This window comes from Strix aluco, chromosome 3 (assembly GCF_031877795.1).
Source record: "Strix aluco isolate bStrAlu1 chromosome 3, bStrAlu1.hap1, whole genome shotgun sequence".
Lineage (NCBI taxonomy): Eukaryota > Metazoa > Chordata > Aves > Strigiformes > Strigidae > Strix > Strix aluco.
The window spans coordinates 53,472,230-53,491,439 of NC_133933.1; the positions used below are offsets into that span (position 1 = coordinate 53,472,230).

The 19,210-nt window shown below is 40.1% G+C and overlaps 1 protein-coding gene across 5 annotated transcripts in view; it reads left to right on the forward strand.

Moving 5' to 3' along the window:
* RPS6KA2 (ribosomal protein S6 kinase A2) overlaps positions 1-19,210 on the forward strand; it is a 310,220-nt gene that overhangs the window by 252,982 nt on the left and 38,028 nt on the right. For all 5 annotated transcript variants that reach the window (XM_074818602.1, XM_074818604.1, XM_074818605.1 and 2 more), the window contains 3 exons: positions 4,308-4,372; positions 13,100-13,202; positions 17,982-18,112. In XM_074818602.1, the coding sequence (XP_074674703.1) occupies positions 4,308-4,372; positions 13,100-13,202; positions 17,982-18,112 (299 nt within the window). The remainder of the gene's footprint in view (positions 1-4,307; positions 4,373-13,099; positions 13,203-17,981; positions 18,113-19,210) is intronic.

The window sequence follows — 19,210 nt, forward strand, 5'->3', positions numbered from 1 at the left end:
AAGGAAATTGTACGATGAAGGTGTCGGTTCATTACATTGCCAGGAACTTAGGCGAGGGACTAATTCTTACTTGTCCTAAGGCCTGGATCTGCTCAGGTAGGTAAATGAATGTAAAGAGCATTTCAGGAACTCCCTACACTGGCTGAGCAGTATAAAGGTTCCAGAGTCCTTATAATTGAGAAGCTTGGCCAAGAAAGTATAAAGTAAAAGAATGCACCAGTAGATTCAGGGTAAAAGCCAAAGAAATCGTTACTATTTCCTTAATCCCATGTTCTCAGAGAAGATACGTTTTGCTTTGGCACATCAAACTTTGGTTTTCAATTTAATAAGATGATGAGTTTTAAAAAACAAGTTTCACCTTTGTCAGAGTGGCTATACATCTTTCTTGTAAACTTCAGGAATGCATTTCAAATAATCCAGCCCACTAAAAAGATTCTGAAGCTGTGGAGACACTAAAATTTTATTATCTGAAATTAAAAATCTGGAAACTCTTTCTGCTCATTTTGAATATCCAAATAATCAACTTTCAAATTTTATAGATCTCGCTTTCTCCCCTTAATATATTTCAAGGCTTACACTGTCCATAATGATTCAACAATCAAAACCAATTACAAATAAAACATTCTACTGTTACTGCTCACAGACACTTTTATTACAGGCATAAAACAATATAAGATAATCAGGTTCTTGCTTGTTAACATGAGGCTGCTTTTATATAAATCCTTGCACTCTGTAATGTGTTTATACTGGCAATTTGATCTGAAAGCATTATTTATCTTCTCAGACCCTTGTGAGACTGGACGGTACATAAGAATATTTGCAGGTGGTAGGTTTGATTGTACTGATTATTCTTTACAGATAGGTTTGATTACTAAATTGAAGTTAAAGTGAAGTTAAAAAAAAACAATTAGAAACCTAGAGGAAGGTGAAAGGTTTGCAGTCATGTGCTGTGCCATTGTGTGCTGCACTTCAGCAGTTTGCTAAATACCCATCTCTATACCCAGAAATGTACATCCTCATGAATCAGGGCTTTCCAGTTATGACCTCTCCAGTGCTTCTCTTTTCTCTGTGAAAGTACATCTCTTTCCAGTACCACTTTAGATTTGCAGATGGTAGATGAGTGGCTGAAACATGCTAAGCAAATCCAGAGAGACTCCACCATAAGCACTAGTGCCTAACCTCTCCCATGGAGTCCTGCAGCAAGGTCAGGGTTGCCCCTCCAGGCGCCCAGAGCTGTCCCTGAACGCGCCCTTGAGCCACCTCCCTCCTCCAGTGGAGGAGAGGACCAAGCCACACAGTGCTGCCTGTGGCCACAGCACACAGCGCAAGAGGGAGCCAGGGGCTATGCCAGCAGGTCTTATGGCTGTGAAGATCAGGGAATAAAAACTACAGGAAGCGCTGAATCTTCTCCATGGTGTAAAATCAGTTGCTGGGGATTAGAAGCCCTTCACTCTTTGCAAAATTAAGCTATTACCATTCTAAATCTCTTCAATGCATTAAGCTAACCAGAGATAGAATGAAGACCTGACACTCCTAACAACATATTCCTTCTGTGCCAGAGCTCTGAAGTGGCTCCAAGTGAGAAATGCCAATTTTTAGAACAAATGACTGTGTCAACCACATGCTGCATTCCTTACTGCACACTGCAGTCCCCCACTAAGAGAAGTAGCTATGGGTGGGCTTTTTCCTTGATCCTGATTTCTGTGTTTTTTGTGGAAAAAAGAACAACAGTAGCAAAAAAGTGTGGCTTTCAAATCGATCCTCTGAAAAAGGTAGGTCATTCCCATCACACAATGATGTATCCATAAGCCTACAAGAGAGGGAAAAGGGAAACAGTGGAGAGGGACAGAGCACAGAAGATTGAATGCATTAGCCGTTATCCTCAGTATAAGGAATGCTACCAGTAGCTTACAGTGTCTGTAGCATTTGTCCCAGTCCTTTGAAATCAGTGTGGCACTTTGGTTTCATCCTTCTGTAGCAAAGAACATCTACTGCACATTACGAAGTTTCCAGTCACTGCCACTGAACACAAAACATTTTTCACAGATATTTCTTCTCTGAAGAGTTGCTTAATGTAATTCTCTTCAGAGTAACTATGTTGGTTTCATGTTTCTGTTGGCATTGATAAAATCAGAATGAATCTGACAGAAGAATCTAGTGCAGACTTTAGACTGTGCATTGAAAAAACATGCTAGGGAAGACATAGAACAAGTCTTATCACTATTTAAGTCTTAGTATTTTCTTGTTCAGAACCCATGGGACATAAATAACTGCCTAGAGAAGAGTAAGAATAGGGTAAGCATATGTGATACTTCACCCAAATTCTCTCCCAGTCTACACCTGCTTTAAGGTCAAGCAAGGGGTTTCCTGAACCTCTTGTGGTTTGTCAGTGGAGTAATCTTCAACAGATTTCTTTTCAACATACTTTTCTGGCCTCCCCCTGAACCCATATAGATATTTTGCATTCACATCATCTTTTCCAAGGAATTCCACATTACACAACTATCTGTTGCCTGAGGAAACATCTCCAGGTTGTTCTGAACCAGATTCCTGCTAGCATCATTTAATGATCTGTCGTAAACCTCCTCAGTCATCTGTTTCCAAGTTGAAAAGTCATGGCCTACTCAGTCATTGTATACCATTCCTTGTTGCCCTTCTTTGATTTTTCCTACCTTTGATAAGTACACCATTTTATAGGCAAGGATGTCAACTACATTCCGTGCTCAAGTTGTATGTGTACAACAGGCTTAATACAGTGACAATGTAATTATGTTCTCCCTTTTGTCCTCTTTTCACTTTCTAAGATTTGATTTCATGTTGTGTTTGTCTAGAACTGTCTGTCTGTCATAACCCAAAGACCTCACTCTTCAGTGGGGCTGGTCACCTCCGAGCACATAATTTTGTACGGTGTGCTAGAACTGTTTGTCCTCATGTGCGTAACTTACATTTTTCTATGCTGTAAGATTACCAGGATGGGGAAGTAATCAGAACATTCCTCTTGTGTTAGTATCCAGCAGGCCTGACAGACAATCCTGCATGTTGTGTTCACAAAGTTTTTGCTTTTTGTATCCATTCATCAGTGAATGTTAAGCAGGCCGTAGGAAGCCATTCCTGATCAGTGCATTTTGGCAAACATCAATAATGTCTTGTACACAAGGAGAGTAGGTGTCACATTTTATGAAAGCTTGAGTTGACAAGACCTTTCTAAAGCTGCTTGTAATGTTGATCTTCAGAAAGTACAAATGCTGCATACAAAAAGCTGATTCCTCTGAGGTGCTGAGTGCCTTTTTCAAGGTGCTTATGAATCCCAAGTCATTTTGGGAATCAAGGATGCTCAGCATCCTTGTAAAGAAGTGCTGGGTACCTTTCAGGAACTGATTCCAAAATTGCAATGCAAAGCCTTTGCTTCCAGATGTTATTTTTCCTACTGGAAAATGAAAGGTGCTATTAATAAAGTCAAATCAACCCCAAAAATGGCATGCTAAATCATCCCTGACAGTTGTTTAATTATTGCTGAGCACCTGTTGGTTTTTGCAACGGCACTGAAGCAAATAAATTGATTTAGAGGAATAAAAAAAGCAATCTTCAGTGAAGAAATAAGGCAAAAGTAATGAAGGAATTAAATTCATTACCAGATCTCAGAAGAGTTTCCCTAAATTTCCTATAGTAATGTAACAGAAATTTAACAGTGAAGGAAACATACCAGTGAGAACGCTGATTTTGGTACTCATGCAAATTTGAAGATGGTATTTGAAAAGGGGGAACCTAAAACCCTGGCTTACCTCAAGTCATTTGGAGCCTTTGGTATTTTGAGTCTGAACTTATCTGTAGTGCAGCTTTCTCTGCCTGTGGAGAATGGGTAATTAGACAGGGTTTGAAAGTCGGTGCAGATAGACGAGCTGTTGCTGGTGGCAGGGAGCAGCAGTAACCTTGCCATAGCATCAGGACATCTTGGGGCCTCTCCTGGCCTTGCTGGTGCGTGCGCTCTGCTGCGGCTGAAATCTTAAGTCTCATCTGAAGCCTGAAGAGAGCAGCTATTCAGCCTTGGCACCAGCCTCAATTAGAGAAAAGTAAAAAACTCTCAGCCATCGGATTTTCATTAATGAAGTGCCCTTGTCTGTATTTATAGTAGTTTATACTGTTATGGCAGTTGCACTGTTCAGGGTTTCTTACTAGAAGAAATGTTTAGATGGTGACTCTGACTTTGTCAGAAGAAAAGAGGGGATGGGGAGGAAGGCTGGAGAAGAGATGTCATGCAAAACTCTTCTAAGCATGACTTCATTTTGAGTCTTTCATTCTCTTGTCAGGTGCTGGATTCGATGGAGTGGAAGAAATTAAACGTCACCCTTTCTTTGTTACTATAGACTGGAACGTAAGTGGAGCAGCATTTTTTTATATTATTTTTTGTTCTTAGCTAGATTTTTGAAGACAAACTGCCATACTTAGAAAAAACATGAAGTGAACTCTAACACAGAGAACCCAGGAGCTAGAGCATTTTAAGTGGGTACCTATGTCTCTTGCATTACAGATTTGGCAGTGTTAGGTTTACAGTTGGACCTAATGATCTTAAAGGTCTTTTCCAACCTAAGTGATTCTATAATTCTATACATACATTTGTTCGCATACCCACAAATGAATGAAATAGAAAGCTGCTTTCAGCGTTGCCTTTTTTTTCTAACTGTTTGTCTTTGTTTTGTTTGATGGTCTGGCTTATCACGGTACTATCTGAGGCTGTTTGCAGTGTTCTGCAGAATAATTTCCACATTCAGCTCTAATAAACATGGCACATTGACTGTGGGAGATGGGCTGGGGTGAAAATGAGCAGCTTTAAATGTAAAAAGTCCTGTAATATTTCAATTGCAAAAGAAAACAGAGCCAAAGGACTGGGCTTGAAAGCGATACTCCAGAGGGAAGCGGTGTGATGCTCTAGGTCCCTCCATCTTTCCACTTTTATGTTCCATATTGAAATACTTGTCCCTTCTCACTGGGTTGGGCGAGATGGACTAAATGCTAGTTTTATTCTTTCTGATATCAGGGAACTCCAGGAATACTTTTCTCTCTTGGAATTGTCCAGAGCAGCCCCATGTCTGCTCTTACACGCCTGCTGAGAGTAGCTCCAAGTTGCTCCAAGACCTCCGGGCGCACCCTATTCCCAAACACAGCATGGTGCTGGTGGGAATGTCTGGGTATCTGCAGAGCTGGTACAGCAGGCTGTACAGCAGGTTGAGCTACTTTATGCTGGGGGAATCATAAATCTTTCAACAGGATAGCTTTGTTAACCCCTTCTTGACACTTTTGACCTAAGTGACCATAGGACAGGATCTGGCCCTTCTGCTGTATTGCAGTGGGGGCTATAGAAAAGCACAACACAGATGGATTTTTAGAATAGTGATTTTACATCACTGAGTATACAAGTCAACCAGCCAGAACAGGAGACAGCAACTCCTCTTAAAAGTGGTTGATGTTTTATTGAAGTGAGTCATTAATTTAACATCAGCACTCAAAATTGGAACAGCAAACATTTGATCAAATGTAACATGGTTCAAATAAGACATGTCAGACATGATTAACAGAATGGTCAACAGGGATTTATTTTATTGCTATTAGCTACAGCTCATAAAGCTGGCCATAGAGATTAGCTAAGTATTCAATTTAGACTTGCAACAGTTTAAACCTCACATTTTCAGCATCATATTTGTTCAGACTGACTTATTTTAGACAAACCTTGAGGCAAACACTTTTCATTCTTGATCTGGACATCTACCAGTGCATCAGAGCTCCAGTTTGCCACAACCTCTAGAATTTTCTAGTTTAGTTTTATCTGACCTGTGTATGGTATTGTTATGTTTCTTTAATATCTGATCTGAACTCACTCATGAATGCTAATGTAACAGGTCACATTGATGCAGTTCTCACTATACTGGTAAAACAGCATGAATATATGTGACAGAGCCATTCTCAAACTGCTGCCCAGGGCTTTCCAGTAAAGCTAATTCCTCTGCGAAAGCACATTTTGTGGTGCCCCGGTGGCCTTTGAAAAGCCCACAGAATCATTTTTTTGGAAAAACATATTAATCTAATTTGAATTGCGTGTTGAAGAGTTGGCATGACTCATGAGTATGTTAAGAGATGATCAATGAAAGTGGAGTTTGAGATTTTCCTTTATGGTCCAGCTGAATTTTAGTCCCATTACCTATCTTTTGCAGTCTAGAATCTTTTTCCTCTTCAGCTTCTTACTAATCATGAGATTCTGTATAAAGACTTTACATTTATGAAACATTAAGTGAAAAGAAAAAAAATAAGAGAATCCTGAAGAGTTGGGTTCTTTATTATTATTATTTTCTGTATTCCTCTGATATCTCTACAGTCCTCAGCTTTGCAATCAAAATACAGGTCAGGGTGCATGCATTTTAACATAATAAGGAACACTGGAGCAGTGAGAGGGTTTCTCCTTCTGTGTTTGCTAGTGGAGCAGTTCAGTAACTCATCACAGAGGAGTGAGGCTCTGCATCTTGAAAAGGTTTTCAGCAAAGTCAGTTCTGGACTGTGAGACTCCTCAAGACCATCTTCTCTCATGATGATTGGTGATTGTTTCAAGCTCAGTTCTTTTGGGAACAATTTCATATCTGTCCTAAGGAAATTGTACAGATATCCATCATTTGATAAAGTTCTTATGGATGGGTTAGGGGCTAGGTATGCTTGAACATGACTTGGAGCAAGAGGAGAAGGTGGATTTAATTGCCCTTTGGTGTCTTATCTAGCCCTCTAACTTTACTGTAAAATGTAGATGTAGAGATCCATTTTAATCCAACATAATTACTGCTTATTGCACTCTCTTGGAGACAGACAGATCATTATTACACAGATCAGCTATCGTCTTTGTAATATATTTGCTCATTTAGTCCTAATTTTACTATCACTCATGGAGACCTTGGGAGGCTTATCTAGTTACGGCAGCAGTATTGTACGCATTTCAAAGCGGTGTGAGCCAGCCTGGCCCTGAGCTGAAGCCAGGACTTTGCCTTATGATGATCATCCAACCAACTGTTAACATGTTTTTCATGGATAGAAACAGAGCAGGGTCAGAGAACAGAAATGGATCAGGCACAGATGTTTAGTGCTGATATCTGTACAGTTGCAGGAAAAGAGTCCCTGATGCCCTCATTTTGTTCTCGCATCACGTATACAGAATCTCTCACATCAATTCGCAGGCAGTCAGCAAACAACATTCTTGAGGCAGGACATGAATGTTGATTTATTTTATACCTTGGTAATATAAAGACCTCAGAGAGCAAGAGGCAAGCTCTTTTGGAGAGCTTCTGTACTACCTTGGCAGCTATGATAGACAGGACTGCTGCGACTGACAGCATAGAAACTTTCAGCAACTGTAGTAAAATGATCCTCCATCAAGAGCCCCCTTATCACGAAGGGTCAGAATGAGTTAGTGTCTTCTAGAAACTCAGTGCAAAACAGATCTTTTTTTTAAGCAAGATTTTCCTGCAAGAGTAATGTGATAACCAGGAACTAACCACCAAGCTGCTTCATCTAATTTTAAAAAGAGATTCAAACCAGAAATGAGTTAGCTGCCTCCTTCCAAGTTGTGTGTGAGGTCTAGATAGCGCAGTGATTAAGTCATTAGAATTGTGGACTGAAATGTGTAAATTGGACCTTCATTTCAGAATACTGTCAGAGCTGTTCCCTCGGGTTTTTGATTGGGGCTTGGTTATTGTCTCTATTGCTGAAGTGTTTACCTGTTGGAGTAGTCATTTCCCACTTGTTTCCCATCTTTGGCTGTCTTCAGACACAACCAGACATAGTGTCTGTTTCGAATGAAGGCAGCAAACACAGTGGAAACAACATACTCAGTGTAAAAAAGCTCCCTGTTACGATGCTGAAGATGGTCCTGCCAAGCACAGCAGTGCTGACAGCGTATGACCACTGCACGCAGAGGCGATAAGTGTGATCCTGGAAAACATGAGTGTGGCCAGAGAACAACCGTCCTCCTCCCACCCATTCCCAGATGTCATTTCCATGTTCCAGGGTGCCATTCTTCAGCACGAATCTCCAGTCACCCTTGGTTTAACTTCTGGTGTATAAGTAGCACTAAATGAACTGTGGACAATCTGACACAGAGTTTTTATGCCCAAACTTAAATTGTGGCATGAGCTAATCTCTGTCAGAGTCTCATTTTTACAGCTATTGTCAACCAGTAACAAAACCCTAAATTCCCACTTCCCAGGGTGAAAAATAGATTAAGGTTTCTGCAAATATCAGTCTTACTGCTCTAAGGCATTTACTAGGCACTGTGACGCAAATTCAATAGATCCCTTGTTAAATGAATGGACTGTCTTTCATGATCAAGGCTGGGATTCACAAGGAGATTAGATGTGCAGCTCTTTCTGAGTTTTACCTGCTTACTACCCTTGCACCCCCTTTTCTCCCCAAGACAGGCAGACCCAAACCAAGTTGACCTCAGATAATTTCAGTCATTGGCCCTGAGAAAGCACAGTCTAGTTCCTGATATTTTTTAACTGTTTCTTCTTTCCAGGTCATGCATAAAAAATTTCTGGCTTTTCATTGAAAATGAAAACTGAAGTCCCTTTTCGCAGACTACAGTTGGAGGAGTGAGCTATAAACAGTACTTTTTGTTTAGATGACAGGCTAAATTGGAACCAGAGCAAATGACATGCTAGAAAATTAACTGTCAAATACAGTTGAGGGAAGGAGTGGGAAGAAAGTGGACTCAAATTCTATTTCCTTCAATATTAATCAGAGATCAAACTAAACTGAAAACGTGAATTATTTAATGGCAGATTTTACCAACAGCAAAAATTGATCCCAAGATCTGAATTCTGCTAGCTTTTCTATCTTTTGCAGGCAATAACAATGAGTCATTAATCTAGGAGAGGGCAAGCATTTTAGAAGGTAGTTCATCCTTTTGTCTCCTCACTGGATTTTCTGTGACAGGTATATGTATCAAGGGAGTTTATTCTCACACTACAAGTGCGTCACTCTGGAGGGTAGCATCTTTCTATTTCTAGAAGGTGTCTAAGGTATAATTCAATTCTTTATCAAAGAAACTCAGTTGAGGAAATGACTAAATAGTTTTTAATTAAATTAAACCATTTTCTTTTGCTTGATATTTGCCAGGCACATATACAGGGCGTTTACATCTGGTTTTTTTCAGAAGTACATTTAAAAGATGACAAAAAAGTAACTGCTTATAAATAACAAGAGATGAACACATATCGCAGAATTTTGTTACTAGTCTCTGTGATGTACAGAGGTGAGGAGGTGTTCAGATGAAGCTCATATTAGGGATCTAGCAACATACATTAAGAAAAGGTCATTGGGACCTGAGGGAAAATTAGTTATTTCAAAAAAAAAAAAGAGGTTGTCCCAAATCAGAAAGGAAGCTGATAGAAGCTCATAGTTTCTCAAACTGCTATAGAACTGTGTTCTAGTTAATTCATAGGTACTTATTAATCTGAAGGTACTGAATCAAAGTCTCAGAAGGATGTGAGGGGTTGATAAGTAGACAGAAGCATGGATATGTATCCAGGTCTGAATATCTAAATCAGTACTTTCACACTTGGAGTTCATCCTTCTCATTCTGTGAATTAGGCACTCCGTCTGCACGGCCTCTGGATCCAACAGCCATGCATGATGCACAGTGATTCCTGATACCTGTCAGTTGCATTTTTCTGTGATAAGTCAATGCTCTGGCCAGTTTAGAAAAATGGCAGTGGGATGTGGGGGGTTATTCTTTACTGAGAAAGACAGAAATTACATTCTCAATAAAATATTAAGGGCTAAGGAATACATTTCTCCTTTACAGATGTGGAAGCAATGTGGAAGAAAAAAAAATCTTCAGCTTCTTATACCCATGCAAAATAATACACATATAATGATCTTAAGTACCCAGCCTGAAATTTAAATGCTTCAGTTAGCATTAACATATCCAAAGTCTCTTTTGAATGCCTAATAAGATGCCCCAAAATAATAATTTGGATATGAAAACTGGGATTTAAACTGGGACAGCTGGGACCCTGTTCCCGTTAAAATAGATGGTGGAACTCCCAGTGACTTCTGCATACAGAGTGAGGACTACTGTGACTTGGGAAGTAGATAACTGTTTAAACTTACCAGAAGTTACATGATAGCCTGATAGAAATGGTCAAAGACAAGATTTGAAACTTAGCTTGCTATGCCACTCTGGTTGGTTTCTGTTGGAAGAGATCAAGGTGATCCATCAGCCCCAAATATTTTTGGGACCATGGTAAGAGATAATAGGTTAATATATTTCACCTAAAATTAGAAATATTCTTGGAAAATCCAGAAGGATCTCAAATCCTCCAAAAGATTTGTTCTCTCTGTCTATAGAAAACAACAGCTGTGATTCTTACTGTTTTCTTAGATCAGCTGGTGTCACATTGTGTTTTGCAGTCTACAGGATGCGGGTTTTTAAAGGAAAAAGTGCTCTGCCTGCAGCAAGCCTTCATGTTTAACTGTGTTGGGCTGCCTTGTGGTTTAGTGTGCTTCAGTGAATTGGCTTTGGTTGTAGTGGCTCGTTCAGAGAAGTGGAGCCAGTGTGAAATGGGAAAGCCCACAGATGACACTGCTCTGCTTGTTCTTGTTCCTTAAAGATTTCATTTAGTTACCCAATTTAAGAGCTTGGGGGACAAAGGCAGTGTACCTTTTGCTGTTCCTAGCTGTCGAGTCAGAAACACCAGAAATAATTTTTATCACAAGTGGAAAAGGAAATGGAAAAGGGAGTCATCTGGGTTGCGCTCAGAGGAGGTGCCCTTCACTCGCACAAGCAACTTCTTTGTTTCCATCCCCTCTCAGCAAGCAAATTTGTGATTACACATCTTTAGGTGGCATGTGATTCATGATGAATCCCTCCCTGGTAGTGGAGGATGTGGGTTAGGGATTCAAAATACAAATGTAGCTCCAACAGCACTTAAGAAGCTACAGATGGGGGGAGGAATTAAGAGGCCAGAGAGAATATGGTTACGATAATCAAAAGAGAGTGCAGTTCCTGAATGATGTACGACTCTAAAACATTTTCCGATTTTTGGACCTCACAGGATGAGGGGTAAATTTAATTCAAGGAGGAAGCATGTGTGTGTGACCATATTGCTTTCTGCAGTAGAAGGACTGCAGTTGTGAATTAAGACAAATAAAGGGAAGCTGGAAGCAAATAGATTTCACAAGGGGAAATCCTAGCAACAGAAAAACCTGCTGTAGGTGCCGAGTTCTCTTTTAAAGTTCTGTGCAGACAGAAAAAGATATATGTTAATTAGTAGGTTGATACTTTTCTGTTGATGAGTGACACTTCCTGCTTAAGATTGCAATTGGCTTTTAATTATTTGGAAGACTGGCTTTCCATTGTGGCTCACAGCAATTATTCATCTCTTTTTCTCACAGAAGATAGGGAGCAGTTCTGTGCAAGCAGGAACTTTTTATGGTGAAATGGCTATTAATTATTGCAGAGTCATTTCCAGCCTCACCATTCCGCTTTTCCAGGGAATCATAGTTCAGCCACAAACATATGCTTTATGCTAATGCTAATACTATGCCACAAAATGTCCTGCCTCAAGAACCTTTATTTATCTTTGCAAAATCTAGTTCAAATTATGTTGATGTGTATATATCTTAGGTTTGACCACATGCTTTATATTACAGAAGTTAATTTCACCACAAAACCCACAGTTAAAAAGAATCTTCCTGCATGCAAAGAGCTGGACAAGCATGTATTAATCTCCATTAAATATTTTGAAAAATCAGCTCATTATGAAGTTGTTTTAAGAGCTAGTCTGAAAATACATACTACAAACAGTCATAAAATTGAACTCTCCAGCTCATGATTTGAAAGTTTGGATGAAACATTATATTTATGCTCAGACATGTTAATTATTGGGGGCTGTTTGTGGCAACTAATTCAGCCCTTTGAAACCTGATAAGAAAAGCATTGCTAGAAAGGGAATGAAGTCTAGGGACTGAAATATGGGGCAGGGAATGAAACTGGAGCTGTTTCCCATGCTGCCATCAGCATGATACTCAGTTTTTGCCATTTCAAGCAGAGATGATGCAAAGATCACTGAAATCAATAGGACTCTTTCCATTAACCTCTGTAGGCTTTGGATCCGATCCAGACATGCTGCACATCAGTTTGTTCATCTCCCAGAGTGTGTGTGTGTGTGTGTGTGTGTGTGTGTATGAATGCTTGCAAAGGAGCCAGTGAAGCCATTTCTTAAGGATCACTAAGCATGAGTAAAGAGGCCACGAAGTCCCTGCTAATGAAGGTGGTGAATGCATTTATGGTGACTGTTACTTATGTGATCCTTTACTTATGTGGTCACCCACCAGCACAAACTCACACACCCAGCAGTGCTTATCTGTTATATACCTTCCTCTCTTCCTTATGTTTTTCCTTGATTTCTCTCCTTTGCTCAAGCCACATTTAGGCTTTCAACATGATTCCCCACCCATCTGCAGTGCTTTCTTCCTAACATCTTTTGATGGGAATTTCATCTAATCCTCAGCTGTGAGTCCCTTCCCTTTTACCAGATATGCCAGAAGAACAAGTTTCTTGTTTAGGTTGTGAACACCAGGCAACCAGGCCTGCTGCTCAGCTCAGTCTGGCAGAGTGTCAAACATATTGCTAGTTCTTGACAAATAGTAAATGCTAAACCAGCCACCGCTTCCTATTGGTTCTTTGTGCTCATTGCCATTGCTGCACTGCTGAACTCACCCATGCAGTTTCCTGGTGTTACCATTGCACGTTCCAGTCCTGCCCTTAATATCAGTGAATTTCCAGATGCCTCAGCTGGAATATTGTGCCAGTCTATGGGCTAAATTTTTACCAGAAACATCTGTGGTTTTATTCTGGATTCCAGTAACTAGAAAGTGCAGGGACCATCCAGGGCATGGTTTTAAGCTGACCAGTCAAGCAGGAGCCAGACCTACAGATACATCATCCTTTTTTGTCAGTTCTGCAAGGATGGCACAGAGGTAAACAAAGCCAAGGAGCCAGTCTGCAGTTGCTGAAGGTGAACAGATTGTTGTTGATTGTGATCTGTTCTTCTCCTTATAGAAACTATACAGGAAAGAAATCAAGCCACCTTTCAAGCCCGCAGTGGGACGGCCAGAAGACACCTTTCATTTTGATCCAGAGTTCACATCTCGGACCCCCACAGGTTAGTAAAGTGGAACATGTAATGCATCTTTTCAGTGGGCAAATTCATTCTTCCTTCCCCTCCCCATTCCAATGGGGTCTGATCACCTGTGGGATTACTGGGTTTTGCAATATCCAGCAGGAAGCAAAGACTGTTTAGCATTTCCAGGAAAAGAAGCTCATAAGCATTTTACCAACCTCACATTAATTTGTCTTTAGGAAGGACAGATTTCACATTTTTAATAGGAAAAACAGCTATTGATTTAATATTTTATTATTCTTGTTGCTTACATTAGCTGAATTTAACTATTTAAAATTACCTCAGCTTCAAAGAACTTTGCATCTCTGCAAGTTAGTGTATAATTATATATTCCATAGATGTTTTCTTTAATTATGAAATCCCATAGACTATGGAATGTTGCAAGTTAATACATGGTTAACAGTAATGAAGAATCATCAAGTTCTCAGATCAGTGGAGTTATGCTAACAGGAAATTTGGCCCACAATATTTAGAAAATCCTTGCAGTGAGAATGTTGTTCCTATAATTTCTGTTTCCTAACAGGAATACCACATTTTGTGCACTATATGTATGAAGGTGGTTGTTGCACAAAACACCATTTTCCACTCTTCTACTTCAAAGCATGAATATCAGTAACCTCAGAGTGGTAATCCCAGTTGTAATGTTGCCTCTTGCTAGACATGGATAAGCTACATTACACTTCTGCTTGTGATATTCCTGTGTAAAGAAGTACCTATTTATATGTTCTAAAATGTAAAAAGTTAATTAGCTGTTGTTTGTAAAAGACTTTGAAGATAGTAAGCACTGTAAATATCACATAACACTGTTGTAATAACCAAGTATAAGGTCTCAAGCTTCAACCCTCAAATCACCCCAGAACTGTTGCAGTGAGAGTAGGATATCTGAACTTTCATTACAAAAACCTCTACATTATAGCACTTGAATCAGAGCTAAGATTCCCTGTAGTTTTTGTTCAGGTTCATCGTGACCTTCAGCCTTTTTCTTAAAACTAGCCCAAACCTCTATTCAAAGCCTGGCTCAAACCTCCTTTCATGGGTATGAAATAGTGGTATCTACTCAAAATCTTGGTTCCTAGTTTTTTTGGCAAGGATGTGCTGACTTTCACAAGCTATAAAAATATTACACTCCGGTTATTTGAGTCCAGCTGGAACATCCACCTGTCTCCAGTATATGTTAGTAATGTTTCGATATTCCTATCCCACTGCACGGAAACAAATGATCTTTGGATACCAGACATTTCACACCTTTGATTTTAGCTTTAATTCAGATTTCAGAGGAACTAATTTCTCTGAAATATTGGAAACGTCAAATTAGTCTGATCTTGAGAGAAGTTCAGGCTGGTGCTGCCCTGGAAAGTCTCAAGAGAAGCATTAAGAATTTGGATTGCTTTGGAAGTTCACACTTCATTGGTTGTACTGGCATGAAAACCCTTGTACTTCATGCATGTGCTGATGCCCAGGGTTATATTTTACACTCTACATGTTGTTACTGTTGCTTAATTCAATTTGATACCTCACGCAAGACACTGACTTGGAAGGTTTGTCTTGGGGTAGTGGTTGGGGTGGGGAGATGGCCTGCCTCAGTTCTGCTTCATGCTATCATGGAAAGTGACCTGAGAATCAAACCCTTTCATTTCAAAATAGTTGTAATTGGAAGTGTGGATCCCTTTACATTTCCAGAGTGATAGAAAAGCCTTTGCAGACTGGCAGCATATTTTGCAGACACTGATTGTTGACTGGTTGGGTCAACCAGGAGGGGAGATCATCACCAGGCATTTAATACTGGCTCATATTGCTGGTGGAATCAAACAAGAACCTTTTTTATTTTGTGTGTTTTCTGTCATGACATAGGCCCCATACAAACTAACCCCATTACTGAGAATGTACCCAGACAGAAAGCACTGTAATAATTCCCGTTTCATGATGATAATGCAGTCATTGTGTTTTAATGAATCTGTCAGAAAGATATCACCAAGGAGGGGACACAGATACATGCAGTCATTTTGCACTCTCTTTTTGAATGAGTTCCCCTGCCTGGAAACAGGTTTATGTCAAAGTTTTGGATCCAGTAACTTGCCAGTCCAGTAATTTGCCATATCTCAAAAAGTTTCTTTAGCCTGGAGGTTGAAACAGCTTTCTGTGGATTCCTAACCTCAGCTCTGAGAGCAACAAAGATGTGGTTTCTGACATTGACTGTTCATCCCTATGGCTATAGTTTCCCATCATTTTTTCTGAGAGATTCATCTGAGCTGGAGTCACCTTTTCTGGCCACTTGTTTCCTAAGTCCACCGCTGTGGACCCACCTCTCATTTGTGCTGTCTCAGCTCCTCACAGGGAACAGGAGACTGAAGCAATCCAGGTTATAAATGGTGACTTGAACAAGGATCAAACCAAGATCATCCCGGTGATCCAACTTAGATTTCAGTCCACAAATGTTTGTACTTTTGTAAGTGATGGGACAGCATGCTGTAACCAGCAGGGATGTCTTAGACTGGCTTTACTGCTGAGAAATAATATGTAAAAATGCACCTGAAGTATCTAAATTTCCTCCTCTGCAAATAAGATAATAATATTTGCAAACTCCAGTGAATCATACTGAAGTAAATTACTTAAGATTTATGAAACCTTTGAAAATCCTGTAAAGTTAGATCCTCTAGTGGGATAAAGCATTACGGCTTTCACAGGCAGAAAGATAACCATTATGCAAGATTGGTGTTTGCAAGTGGATCTAATTCAGACATATTAAATAATTCTGTATTTATCAAGACTAGGAAAATGATTTAGGTTTCATAGCTATGAGTTAATTAACATAATTTAAACATAATTTTGCACTTAACACAGGTGTTTTAACATTTAATTCATATGATGGGCATATCAGTTGGTGGTGATGAATATTTAATGTTGAACACCAAATAATTAGTAGTTCTACAGTGTTTCATAAAGAGATTGGCAATGAATTATGAAGGAACAGATATTTTTAAATGGATGACCTAGCACTTACGTTTTAGAGCCGGATCACAGCTTTTCTGAAGTTCAGGAGTGTTCAGATTTGAATTATTGTCATTCCTTTTTTAAAAAAAACATGTTTTCCTCTTAATTAATTCCTCTTGGGAAATCAGTGTTGTATATATGCCATTGTAGGAAGTACCCAGTGATGCAAGAGGTCTGGTGTGATTCATCCGTGTATTTGCAAGGAGAGTGCCCATCAGTACATTGAGATAAACAAATAACCCATGACATTTTACTAAAAGACAAGCTTCTCCACATACCATGCAGTGAGGTCTGACTTGCTGTGCTTATTTCTGACTCCTGTCAAAGCTGAGGTGGCTTTGTAATGAGATACAGAATTAACTGTAGTCTCGGTTTTGTTTATTTCTGAGCAGATAATTTGTTTTTACCATATTCTGGCTTCAGATCTTCTGTTCAGTTGACCAGTAGATTTATACAGGGAATGTCCCCACAAGGAGATACGTCCTCACATATTTTCAGGACCTCAAGCAGTATTCAGTCTTTCACACCATTGCCCTTCACACTAATGGGAGGTGCTGATGGTGTAGGTAGATGAGTCAGATATAAGGTCCAGTGGGGATGTATTTTCTTTACTCTAGTGCAACTGGGTACTTAAACACTTGTAAAAGGAGATAGCTTTCTAAAGGAAGTTTGGCTTTGTAACCTTGCCAAGGTAAATCACATCTTGCACTGCGAGAAATGTGAAGGAAGGGCAGGGGGGAAGGAATAAAAAAAGAACAAATGAGCAAATTTGAATACTATAGGTTCTATAATACCCAGCCAGCTACAAGAATGGTTTGCAATGTGACTCTTACTTGTTTATGAAAATACCTGGGGCAAAACATAACTGGGGAGAAAGATCTCTTTAAAGCTTTTCAGAATTTTAAGTGAAGTGCAACTCTTCTCTTCTCAGTTTGGCAGGCTGTTTCTCTCACTGAGCAGTGGCATAGGTAGCAGGAACTGATCTCTAGTTATTTCATTCAAAAGGTAGAATATTTCAGGATTCTTTTATCTCCAGTTGTTCCTTCCTTGGATTTGCCACGTCAGGGGAAGGAGTGGGGAGAAAATCTCCGTGAAGGTTAGTTAAAACACTCCTAGCCATTTTGTTCATCTGAGGACAAGTCAACCAGCGTCTTCCCAGGAATAGGTCCCAGCTCCTAAAGCTACTGCAGAAAGATCCTTATGAGACTGAAAACCACTGCTACTGTGGCATCGTGCTTTTACACCTGCCTCAGGTTCTGTCTCCTCTACATTCTCCTGACCCACACAACATAGCACATTACCCAGAAAGCACTTTAGCCTTTGTAATTTCTGTAGTCAAGGTGTGCTGTGAAGGACAAATATAGCATTTTGCAGCTTTTTTCCACTCCCTAGAGAACCTCTGCTAAGCCAAAGGGGTGCCCTGCCTTGAGCCATCCATCTTTCTCCTAGCCTTACCATCCTGTGCCTTCTCTCTTTGTGTGGACTGCTGGCACAGGCAGTGCTTTGATTAAGAATGAATATGCACTGTGAAAAAAACCTCTGTATCCGAAAGATCCTTGCAAACAGTACCCCGCACTGTTCAGATCCAGAGGAAGGGATGGAGAAGGCACATCAAAGCCTTGATATAGAGGTGGATTATATTCATGTGTGTCTGCCAGTTTAGCAGGATCTGCTGTTGACTGGCAGGGGTGACTGTCTGTTGCAGGTACTGTGCTATTACTTTCTGACCTTTTGTGCACCTTATGAGGTCATTTTCTCCCTCTCCTACAGATTCCCCAGGTGTTCCTCCAAGTGCCAATGCTCATCACCTTTTCAGAGGGTTCAGCTTCGTTGCCTCTAACTTGGTGCAGGAGCCTGCACAGCAAGATCTGCACAAAATCACCATCCATCCAATTGTGCAGGTACTGATGCTGATATTACACTTCACATTTGATAGGCAGATACATATGTGCATAGTGTATTTAAACTGCCTCAGCATTCTCACTGGTATTTCACAGCTACCTAGTGTAGGTAGGAGGTGTTTATATGCATCATGTAGGAGGTGGAAAATGAGTATTTTTTTCCCAAAGGCTTTTATCTTTAAGTTCACATTCTCCGCAGCCTTTACAAAGGAAACAGGAATCTCACCTTATCACAACTGAAATGAAAAGTACTTCTGAATACCTGAAACATTATTCCAGTTGTGCATACAGGGCAGGTGTTGAAGTGCTGTTTTTTCAGTGAATGCATGTCATTCTCAACAGTTTTGTCTTGGATTATATGATACAGTCTGTATGGGCAAAGGGGCTTAATGAACTACTGCTGTAGGCTCCCACAGCCCAAGCCCCTGGATGTAAGAGGCCACCATGTTCCTGTTGCTATTGCACGAGAGCCTGGGCATACTCACATAACCCAGAGCCCCTTGATGAGGGAAGGACATTTGCCAGATGCTTGGTTCTTTGCTGCCATTCCCCTACAACATGCGCTCCAGTTATTGTAGTTCAAACCAGAAATAAATAGCTGTAAATGGCTCAATACATCAGAGGAACAGAGAATTGGGAGAAAGAACTGGGCTGCTCAAAGATGCAGCAAGTTTTCCCACAAGGAAAAAGTTCCTCTTCTACCCACAACCAGAGGTGTGCATGCCTCAAGGGGAGAGCCCCTGCCTGTGCTTTTCATAGTTTTCATCCCTATTTTAATAATTTACAGTAGAATATGTCATATTCTTAAAGATTCTCTTCTGCAACAGTAAGTACAATGTTACCGAAACAATTACATCCCAGAAATTTCATATATATTGCTGTGGTTTGCTTTGTAAAAATGTATTGAATGTTTACATATGCATGTCTTATAATTTAGAAGGTTCTGTGAGGACTTTGCTAGTGAGGTGACATTTTTAGACAGAGGATCCTAGACAGTTTTTTAAGAGCTGCTGGTCGTTTCTTGAGTCCTGGGATGGAATTTGCAGCAAGGCCTCTGATTTGGGTTTCACCATCTAACCAATCCACCTTCCCAGACAT